Genomic DNA, 11,982 nt, shown 5'->3' with positions numbered 1-11,982 from the left:
GTTTGTATTTACCTAAAAAGTTTATTTTTGTGGTTCTTTTTTTTAACGAAACAATGGTACTTAGTTGTTCTTTTCATAACTTCCTTCTATATTCATTTTTGTCGTTCGTTACAAATTTGACATTATTGTAAGTTTGGGATATAAAAATACTGAAAATAGGCAAAAGCTCGAAGATAAACATTCAGCATCCAGGAAAACGTAACCGGCAAACGGAGGTGTAATTCGTTGCAAATTGCACGTATCATAGTGGAATTGAGGACTTTTTAAACAGGTCGTAAAACTTGATCTTCGTTTAGAAACGCTAATGAATTGTCGTCATTTCGTTTTTTGTAATTCAATTTTATTATGATAGCGAATAGAGACACAGATGACAATGAGATGACACAACGAGAGCATAAAAATATTTATGATGGCCTGAAACGAATTATTAGTGACTGAAAAATGTTAATCTTAATTATTACTATTTTTTTTGCAGTGAATATGCGGCTTTCAATTGATTTCTACGCCATAAGTTTTATAACAGAACTGGTTATAGTTTTTGGCCAAGCTAGCGATATTTTGACTGTAAGAGATACAGAGGAGAAAATACTCTGGTCCTTGTCACCTTATTGTTATGAGCATTTACTGAAAGTAAGCTTGCAGATATCGTCAATGGTGTTAAACTTGCAAATATTGCAAAATATATTAATGTCTTAGCAATAACTGAATTAGACCTTTTACTTTTCTGCTCTGCAATTATTCTGGCAAAGAAGTTTTGAAATGAATAAATTGAACGAAAAAAGCGATTAATATTCCTTTAGATTTCAGTATTTCGCTGTAGTGTCACAAAGTGATTCTATGAAGTGAAAAAGATTGAAACGAATCGATTCTCAAACACAAATATTTTCTGGCATTTATGCCATACACATTTTTCGATAACACTCTACAAATGTCTTTATGAATCACCCGAATGACATATTTTAATTAATCATTCACTGAAAAAGTTTCTTTTCAGGTCAGCGCCTATCAAAATTCCAGCCTTAGTCCATTAAATGCGTTAAACGCACTTTATCCTGCATTTGGACATGGCATATCTAATGAATTTATTACAGATAGCAGATTTGTTAGTATTAATCTTTAACAGTTTGATATGGCATATATTGCAAAAATATATTACAATTTATATTAATTAGCATAAATAGCCATTGACTTCCCTCTTTAAATTTAATGCTTTCGAGAATTTTCTTATCACATATTCACTATCACCTAACTTATCATGAAATACCTTTGATCTTCTTGTGACTCGACTAACAAATTTTCATGAGCTCAGAAATTGAATGTTTCAAGTTTGAATTCTAAAAGAGTGCATATTCTTTGTATGTTTTTAAAAAAGATCGATTTTTACAGCTATTTCGAATGTTGCTTTGCTTCAAATTAGCTGGCGAATCAACATTTTCAGTTTCCCAATATCCAACAACATTTTGTTATCGTTATGATCCAAAACAATATAAATCTACTGCGCATACTATTTGTTTCCCAAAGTTATGTTTAAATGAACAACATAAGGTACTATTTTTAAACTTCCACAACTTACATTGGAAAAATTTTTTAAAACGACTGAAGAGTAGTTTGATCTTACGATGGCATTCTTAAATACAAGCAGAGTGCAAATTATCATAATTTAGGATAAGAATGAGGAAAAAAGAAAAGTTTAATAGAGGACATACAAAAAGGTTTCCTTTACTAAAGGCTTCCTTCATATGTTATCTTTCAATTTTTTTTTTAAATTTTTGAGGAAAAATTCGCCACTTCAAAATCTAGCAATAAATTTAAAGTTTTGGAATATCTACAAGAAAGTGTTTGACGTTGAGCTACCAGAAAACCAAAGCTCACCTTCATTATGTGTCCATTCTCGTCGTCCAATGGAGTGGTACGACAAACCACTGCCCATCATTATATTATCCTGTAATACAGTTCTATGGTTGATTGTTTTATTTTCAAGTATTTACCAAATTATGAGTGCTTCTGGAACAAAGTATGTTTTTTGTTCATCAAATATTTTAATTTAATATTTTTTATTGAATAGCAAGCAAGAGTTAAAATATATCGCTTCTTTCCGATACAGTTAAGTTTTAATGGGTTATATCTCAAAAGAAGTAATTCAAATTCTTGAATTACTAAATTCAGAACTATGAAAGAGCAAATCCTTCTTGCATTTTCGTTCAAGCAAAATGTTGGCATGATGTTCAAAATGCCGAAAAATCGATCGAAAGTTATCACTTGTATGTTTGGCATACGATTCTTAACGATGATTTGGATTATCATTGGTCATATGTTTGCTTTTGTTGCTGTTCGTTGTTCTAAAGATATATTGAAGATCTTATTTGAATTTTTATTTTTTTTGCAATCGTTAAATTTTTCTAACTTTTTAATATTTCGTACATTCTATAGCATTTATAGGCACTACACATTTTTTGAATTTATTTATTCTCTTGGTTCTTTTATCATAAATGCATCTCAGAGAAGGATATTCCAAAAAAACCTACGTCCTGAGAACTTCGTTGTCACCGTCCTGGCCTGCTAAGCTCTGGCAGATGAATCTTAGGGGTAAAGGATAAAGGCAGCCCCGCGCATGCTGTGCCTCACCTAAAAAGTTCATTGCGTAGTCTGAAATCCACATTTGTAGAAATCCACGTTTGCAGCAAGTAGGACAGAGCCCTTCCCAGATCTTCATCCGCAAAGTCTAGCCATGGTGATGATGATGATTTCAAACTGCTATGCTCAACAAATTTTAGCCGTATATTGATAATGTTGGCGAATATTATCATGATATCGCCAATAATTTTGGCAATCAATGGATTGCGAACTTTCTTCTTTCTGTCGATGTATTTTTGGTACTTGGAGGGACAGTGAATGCATACGGGTTTTTTCAGAAGTACGAGGAAATGGGTAAGTATTATAGAATTCCAACTTTTTAAAGAAATTATGTAAAAAGACCCATTCATATTTAAATAATGTTAATAACATCACCTAATCAAACTGTGATATGTTGTAATGAAAGCAGACCCATCAATTAATTATTTAGAGACAAAGCCAACGTGGAAGTCTTTAAAGTTTTGGTTGAATTTCTATGTGCATCGAATTATCCGGTTATGGCCAACCTACTGTTATACTATGATATTTCTATATTTCCTCACCAACATATTTTATCAGGAATTATGGCCTGAAATTGATCACGTTGTACAATGCTCCAAATATTGGTGGCAAAATTTATTACTTATAGGGAGTTTATTTGAACATCGTTGTATGGGATGGGCCTGGTAGGTGATCTTCCACTTCGATGCAATGATCTTCATTCTACTATTTGACCAGAGTAATCCTTTGATACGTGAAAATTACTTAGTTTTATTCCACTCTCGGATTCCCGCAACTACGATAGCATGTATCGTGCCATCAGCTGACTAACAGGCAATGTTAATTATATACAAAGAGAATTTTATTAATTAATTCTAGGTATGTAAGCAGTGAATTCATTTTGTACCTCTTGTCGCCTATATTTCTACTAGCACTTGGTCGAAATAAGAATCAGGGATATCTATTATCTATCTTTTGTATAGCCTTATCAGATGCAGGCCGAGTTTATGCAATGATTGTTTATAATATGCCACCCACACAACTTGGCTGGAACAGACCTCCAATTTATAATTCCAATTTTATGGAGGTTTGTGCATTTACTTTTTCTATCCATTTGACATAAAATTCTTATCACATAAGGATGTTAGAGTGATGTGAATAGTAATTTTTACATTATTTTAAATGATGGATCTCATTTCACATTCCAAATTAGGAATTCCACTTTTTCCGCCACTAGCTAAAGTGACGAGTTCCCTTTCTGTCCTGAGGCTATGATTTGTTAAAATGTTTGAATGGATGCACATTGCATGCAGTCAGTAAAAGTTGTCATGAAAATGGAAAACAATGATATGCTTTACAAATAGTGATACGATAGCATCGGCAACCGTATCACTACCACTATGCTTTCCTAACATAAAATTTAATTTCTTGTCATTTAAAGCATTTTGTGGTGATGTACATCAAACCTCAGTACCGCGCAGCACCATATATTATTGGTTTGTTACTCGGCCATCATTTGGCCAAGATTCAAGCCATGAAAGTTTGTAACAAACGACACTCGGCCATTTTTGTCACTTGTGGTTGGATTTTGGCGATTTTCCTTGCTTTTATCAGTGTATTCGGTCTTTATCCGGTTTTAATTGTAAGTTTTTGAACATCTTCCTGTACTTCAAAAGAAAAAATTCATAGAAATAAAATTTAGCGTAAGAACTGATAATAATATTTCTTTCAGTTTGGCTTTACATTTGCAGAATTTGGACTGGAAGCTTTATTATCTGATTTATGGAGCGCTTCATCGTACAACATTTGCTGTTGCTATAGCTTGGCTAATTTATGCTTGTCACAGTGGATATGCCAGTTTCATTAATACATTCCTAAGTTTTAAATTATTTTTACCACTCTCTATGTTATGCTACTCGGTAAGATCATTTTATTGTTTACCATATTTTTACATCTGTACAGTTCAATCAATATGTAGAAAAGCTTAAGGACTGGACTGAATTAACTACTCCAATGATTATCATGGTTAAGTAAGAATAAGCAACATTTCAGGTCTATCTTAGTCATCTGCCTGTGATATTTGCGTCTTATCTGCATATAACTTTTCCTTATCACTACGAAACCAAATCTCAATTTCTCATTATTGCGCCACTTAATCTATTTATTGCATATTTGCTTGGTTTCCAAGCTTCAATGCTCTCCGAATTTCCGTTACTGAATATAGAACGCTCTGTACGAAATTATTTTTATAAAGGAAAGTCGCGAGTAATGGACGAGAACTAAAGCGGTAATATTAATATACCCAGCTTATTACTAAATGACTGAAAGTACTCAGGATTAAAAAGATAAAGTAATTATCCGGTGTGAATTACTAGATGGAAAAAGCGATATTTTAAGCGGTTAGAATCGGCAACAGCTTCTATGCCAACAACTCTTTCATTTCCATTAATATATTGTCAACTGGAACAAATGTTTGATGAGGACACATTGTGCTTTACATATGACGAAATTTCTACATTAACAGACTACAAATAATTAAAATCACCACTTAAGTTCTCAAAATTGTTTAAATTATGACGAACTACTTCCAATTTTGTCTTACTGTCCTATATCTGATCTCGTCCTAAAGAAATATTTAACAAAGTTGAGCTTGAAAATGTTGTTGAATTTGCAGTCGAACATATACTGGCAAGTATGAATATGAATGTTTGCTGCTACCGAGGTATTTGAAAGAAGTAAATAGTTCAAGAATGTATAGCATAGATGAAAAGGACAGAAGAGGACAAGTTTTGGAAGTAGTCTTCATGTTATTTGCATAGGTCATAAAATTGATCATTTTAATCGACTTAAAAAAGTTCCAGTAATTAGCATTTAATAGTAAAGTATCACAATGAAGAAAAAATTTTTTGATGAGCAATCTTAGACCGTCAAATTGTTTATCTTTCAAACAAATTTTGAGGTCAAATGGAGAATAATTTGCTATATGGGTTTATCATTAGAAGCAACAGCATTTGAATATATTTTTAGTCTCATTTTATGAAAGCGATTAAAGTTATGCAAAAAATATTTATGAATATATTTTGATGAATGATTTTTTCACATGATATCAAAATGACATCATTCTTTAGTCATATTCTTCAATTTAATTAATTTTGATAATTTGGTATTTGAAATCTATTTAGATCAGTAGCCGTTATAAACTGACTATGAATTTTTCAGTGGCGGTTGACAGCTTGACTTTTTTCTATTCTCATCGCTGTGTTGGGAACCCCCGGATCTCTTTAGTTGTCCTTCTCCTAGTGATAACAAATTTTGATTGGGTCCATTTGGAATCAGGAATAAGGTTATAAAGGTCCTCTCCTCTAAACCCTCCTAAAAGTAACACTGTTTCAGAGAACTTCGAATGTACCAGATTGGCAGATTGACAAATCAGTATCAGTGATGGTATAAGAACCTCGACAAATTGTTATATAATGACTGATCCAATCATTCATTTCTGACTGAAAATTCCAATCTTATCCAAAACAGTTGAGATTGAAGGGAAGGACAGGACCCTTTTACCTTCCACTACTGCTCGACCACTTTCACGATCTCTTTGCAGGTCTATTGGGTTGGCGAAGAAAATATCTCAATAGTACATTTATACTCGACGCATATTTGATCATTAGTATGGCGGGGAAAACAGTAGATGCGCAGGGGAGATTGAAAATGTTACATGTTGATCTTGTTTAAGAGCTTCTGTTTCCGTTTGTAAAGCCTTCAAATTTCAACAATTTCACCTTGCACAATCAACAGAATCAGTCTCTTCAATCTCTTCTGAAGATAAAATGATTGATCACACTTTATGATTCGTATAAAATTTTCTCATAGCTTATCATTTTTTATGATCAAAAACTTGAAATTTTACAAATAAATGACAAGATTTCAGCTTTAAAAGTAAGTACCTGGAGAAATATTAGGCCACTGGTGCTTAGGTTTTTTCTTCGAATTCATGTCCACTCAACTTTTGGATGACTTTTCAGCCTTTGTTCATTTCAATGCTTCTACAACCAATAAATCTGAAATATCGCAAGATGTTTCGAATTCGTTTCTTTCTATGACGGTTCCTTAACAAATGTATACTAAATTTGTGATTTTTTAGTCTTAAATATTGAACATAAATCCTCCACGATTAAACCAATGATTGCATATTTTTTGTGTGCGTTAAGAGCCACAAATTTATAGCATTTGTAACTGAGGAATTCTATTCCTGAGTCATTTTAAAAACTAAGTACTTCTTAACTCATAAATCTTTCGAAAGAGATGACTACTTCATTTCACAATCATAAATGTCGCAATTTTCTCACATTCTTATCCAATCATATCAATAATCTTGGTTTTCTTAGTCATATGCTGTCGCCGAAAACTATTTGTGACACATGGATTTCCTGGAAAAATTCAATAACTTTTGTTGAGTACCGTTGCTTCATCCGTCACTATATAGATTGGATGAAGACAGAGTCATTGAAAAAAAGGGATCTTTTTCCTTTTTATCTCCTCCTTCTGTTTAATAGTTTATAATTTCTTAATTAATAATGAGAATTTAACCTTAGCATTAGACGTTTTTATAAAATCATCGCATACAACTGGCTTCCTTCATATAAAATGTGCAGTTTTTTTAAGGAGTTGCTACCACTAAGTTATTTCAGACGAGAACGTCGGAGGAAAGATTGTTCATAATTGTTCAATGCATTAATGAAAATTACTTTCCTTGTATCAGTAAAATCATTGAATTGATACGTATATAATTTCTACTTTATTATTTGTAATTATTATGAAATTCGAGCGACTTAAGTCTTCTTTTCATTCTTACTTTTCAATGGTGTAAGATGTAAATTTTTGAATAAGAAAGTACCGAAGAGAAGTTTATATAAGTTCACCTATCCCTCGGAAATAAAATTTACATTTTGAAAAATCCTGACTTTTGTGGTTATGAGGCCGGCAGGTGATGCGGAAAAAAGGATGACGGATTAATTTCAAAGAACAAGCATACTCAGAATTAGGAGAATATATCGTTCAGCCTTCACATACCTGTATTTATTCCTCATGATTCTCCGAGAAAAATCTTTCCTGATGGTGAAATCAAAACTATCATCGATAATGTTTGTTAATCTATAACTTATATCATAGCTTGTTCTATATTTATTAGCGTGATCACCTTGATCTCAATGTATTTTAGAACACTATGATTCCAATAATAAAGCAATTTTTTCAAGTTGTTTTAAAACCACAGGAAGTGCGTTCATGCAAAAAATGAAATTCCTTAAGAAAATGAAATGCTTTTGTATTTGCCTGATAACTATAGGTTAATCAATGTCTAAGGTTATACTGTTAGAACAACTAAAAAAATCTTATTGAAGGCATTGGAATAATGAAAAAAAAAAGTCTAAAACTAAGCTGCAGCAATAATCTGTTAAATTTACCAAGTGTTAATGACAACAATACCGAGAGTAACAACATGGTACCCAGTTTCATCCTCATTTCTGTTTACTCTTATTCTGACCAAAAATTTTGAAATATTCACTCGAAAACTCGATTTGTTTTTTAAATGATTTTTTTTTTGTTGAACTTGTATATGGACATTATATCAATAATAAATGATTCACAAAGAATTTTAAAGTCATGAAAGATTGCTAAAGATGATCTCTTTCAAACGATTACTATCATTGATACAGCAATTCATCGTCTGAAGGATCTTATCGCTCGAAGAACTTTTCTGAAGATAAAATGATTTGACTACGTGTTTGAGATAGAAGTTCAATTTCTTTTCTGTAAAAAATTCAGAAACAGAGTTATCTGAATTCTGCATTTCTTACAAATTTCGAAAATTGTGGCAGTTGATTACTTCATTGCCGGGGAATTCGATCCAGTAAGATTTTAAACTGCTAAATATGTGGGATATTTAAATCTGGCTCCAGCTACCAATCTCTGGGTAGCAAGTTCCAGTTTTAGAATACTTTCTGGAATTATTTACAACTTGCCAAGCCAGACCACTTGACATCTTTAGTGTTATTATATCAGTATAAATAGCAAAACAGTTGCTCAATACAAACAAACAACTGACTGCTTATTTATCTATAAAATTCGAAAAAAACCAGTTGAAAACAACCATATTTGAAAAACTATGTTATTAAAAAGTAACCTGTTGGTGTTTTTATCGTTCAAATCATGCTAACAAATATCAGAGTGACCAGGGCGATTTGAACTCATCCCTACTTCTTGATCTTGGCTACAACGTTAATTATCTCAAAGTTCTCCTGGAAAAAAAAACTGTCTGATAAAAAAGAGAAAGAGGGAAGAACTTTTTATTTCACACTCTTAGTAGGAAAAAATTAACAGAAACCCTTCCTCCTCTATTTTAGAATTACTTACAAATTTATTAGCGGAGACATCTCCCCTTTTGAAGTTTTTCAAATGAAAACGATTGTCACCTTAGTTTGTCTCTTGATCCGGTATGTTCATCTCGCTTCTAATATCTTCTTTCTTTTTCACAATTAGCATTGTATTCTATTGTAACTTGAAAAAATGTCCACTTTTAAGTCAGACACATAATGCTCTTCTCCGATTTGTTCGCGAACTAGAACATTGAATCGTAAGGAGTTCAAGTCAAATTGTAGGTGGTGATTGATGTTTTTAACTCATTAATTTCAAATAGATCTGCAGATGACGAATTCAAAATTATAAAGGGGAATAATATCTGAAAGACAAAATAAGGAAAGTTTGAAATGCGCTTAAATGATCTGAAAAGTGATGAGAAGTGCTGATTTATTTAATGTTTTCTCATTTTTAGCTGACACTCATCATTCGAGAGTAGACTTAACTGAGTGGTGGACAGATAATTCTGAAAGTTTCCTAACATGCAAGAAAAAACATAGTTTGTGTTGTGATACCATTAAATTCAAATTTTTTTACGAAAATATTTCTCGAAGAAAATAAAAACAATACGCCACGTCTGCTGTTCAATATTTCGTACCAATAACAATTCTACTATTTCCTAATGCTACACAGCCATCCGAACCGAGACAATCCACTTTCTTGTTTCAGAACTTGCTTTATACTGGAATCTTATAGTATCATATCAGATAGGACATTATTCCATTCATATAGATTTCGCTGTTAACTGACGACACCAGTGCCATCTCCTGACATCAATGAGCTTCTTAATACCACTTTATAAACAATGAAGAGCACAATGAAATTCCCGAATGAAAGTAAAATTAATTAGGAAGGGAAAGAACTTCCGATTTATTCTTAACTATCCTTACTGTATTGCACCCTTAGTGTACTTTGAGACTTGTTATTGTCATCAAACAACGGGAATTAGGCATTAATGAAAAACTTCAACTACCCTTTTCATAAATAAAACTAGAATTCCCTAAAAATCAATACTTGATATTTAAATTAATAATTGGGCCACCTAATTATTTCGGACCAAACATATCATCAAATTAAGGCAATAAAACTAAGGTACATTTTAGGTTTCAACTATTTTCTCACCAGTAATTATTTCCTAGTCGTCTAGCTAAAAGTATGGGGTGGGTTTGAATGAGAATTTCATATGCTATAAAGTTTCGCTACTTCGATTACATTGCTCCGTTAACACTACGTATCATCTACTTCCACTGCCGCTTATTTTAAATGCACCACCTTTCAAATCTTTGCATGCTTATATTCGTTTTCCATAATTCCTGAACGATAAAATTTCTTTTATAAATCATTAACTTCTACTTATCCGATCATCCCAACTCTCCCATCTTCCAGTTGAAAAGAAAGTTTCCATCCACTAAAAATTTCATCGCGAATGTCGTTGAATTTTAATTTACAGAAAATGGAACTAAGAATTATCAAATTGTTCTGGAAAGCTAGTGTAAATCGAATTTTTTATTTAGAATTTACAGAAATGACAAGAGATGAAGTTTGAATGATTGCCAAGGATGATAATTGCTCTCATTATATTTAAAAAGTGCTACGAAACAAGATTTACCGTCACGCAATTAAGCCACCATATGAAGACAAGATAGTACAGTTGCAATTATATGCAGGGTTAAATCCTTTGGATATTCCTCAGTACTATTGCACATACATGATTGTAACTGCGAGATAACTGACAAAGGCCTCGAAATAATTCTTTGCAACGATAGCTCGTTATTTCTATCCACTAACTCTGAAAGTGAATTAGGCTTGTAAAGGACATTGCATTGATGAATTACAGCTTTTGCATCGCTGAACTTTACAGTTCCATATCCTCAAAGGAATGCCAAAATATTATTTGTTATTTAAATACTCATTTCTTGAATTGCACCTCCGATTTCTCTCTTCTTATTTATTTAAATCTATTTTAGACACAGACAAACTGAAAATTCTTTTTATTTGAATCCGAAATGCGTCGTAAGGTGCCAACTTGCAATATCAATAACAAAATTAGCTAAGAAACTGCTGACGAAGCATAGCACAGTTCCTGTCCAAGAAGTTTTGTAAGAGAGACGAAAGTCTTGAAGATGAAAGACGTATTGACCAGACATCAGGAGTTGACACCGACCAGTTGAGAACAAGCATTGAAGTTGACCTCTGCCAACTATGATAGTTCTCAAAGAACTCAACGTCAACTAGTTCATTACAATTTGACATTTGAAGTAAATTGAGAAGGTGGAAAAGCTCAATCTCTGTTCATCAAAGAACAACAACGAATCATTTCTCGTTTGGATAGTGACGTGTGACTTCGTACGGAATTGTATACGACAAACAACAACCGTTTCAGTGATTGGAGGGAGAAGCTGAAAGTATCTCCAAAAGATTAACTCGCACCAAGTAAAGTTCTGATCACTGTTTGGTGTCTCCTGTAAGCTTGACCTACCACAGTTCTTTGAGTCCAAGCGAAACGTCATGAAAGTACATCTCTATGTTTGATAATGATATCATCACCTGCTCCGCAATCTGAAAACTGTTGAAATATGTTTTTGGGAGGCATAATCATACGAGACGAAAGGTTGATACAAAAGGATTCCCATCTGTGATATGGCTTCCTGTAAAACGCATTACACGCCTCAGATTAAATATTGCTACTCAAGTCCTAGGCTTAGAGGACCAGAAAAAAGGACTGTATACTTTATCCAACCCCACTGTTAGGATTAATTGCATGAGACTTTTGATCATGAGTAAGTAAACTGAAATCGGACCGGATTTATAAAACATCCATCAATTTGTCGAGAAAGCGAAACTGAAAGGGATAGCATTTCAGTGGAATTTGGCATCATTCTAAAGAAGGAACTTTTCAAGGATCCAGTTCTTGAAATAATTCAAATCTGATTTCAAATCAGAGGACCTGTGTTC

General features: G+C 32.8%; 2 protein-coding genes across 2 annotated transcripts; one reads left to right on the top strand and one right to left on the bottom strand.

The window, feature by feature from the left end:
* Nucleotides 1-480: 480 nt before the first annotated feature.
* LOAG_01594 (hypothetical protein) lies at nt 481-4,896 on the top strand (the record flags this gene model as incomplete). The annotated part of the gene is made up of 11 exons (XM_003137133.1): nt 481-630; nt 995-1,102; nt 1,387-1,545; nt 1,815-2,014; nt 2,167-2,329; nt 2,775-2,928; nt 3,065-3,299; nt 3,493-3,700; nt 4,055-4,255; nt 4,365-4,532; nt 4,666-4,896. 11 exons carry the CDS (start codon nt 481-483, stop codon nt 4,894-4,896), a joined length of 1,977 nt encoding a protein of 658 aa, XP_003137181.1.
* A 6,177-nt stretch (nt 4,897-11,073) lies between these two features.
* LOAG_01593 (hypothetical protein) lies at nt 11,074-11,660 on the bottom strand (the record flags this gene model as incomplete). Its single annotated transcript, XM_003137132.1, has 3 exons — nt 11,074-11,238; nt 11,364-11,502; nt 11,575-11,660. 3 exons carry the CDS (start codon nt 11,658-11,660, stop codon nt 11,074-11,076), a joined length of 390 nt encoding a protein of 129 aa, XP_003137180.1.
* Between the last annotated feature and the right edge of the window lie 322 nt (nt 11,661-11,982).

Source organism: Loa loa (assembly GCF_000183805.2).
Source record: "Loa loa unplaced genomic scaffold supercont3.138, whole genome shotgun sequence".
Lineage (NCBI taxonomy): Eukaryota > Metazoa > Nematoda > Chromadorea > Rhabditida > Onchocercidae > Loa > Loa loa.
The sequence above is the reverse complement of the archived record's forward strand: the minus strand, read 5'-3'. Positions and strand labels throughout refer to the sequence as shown.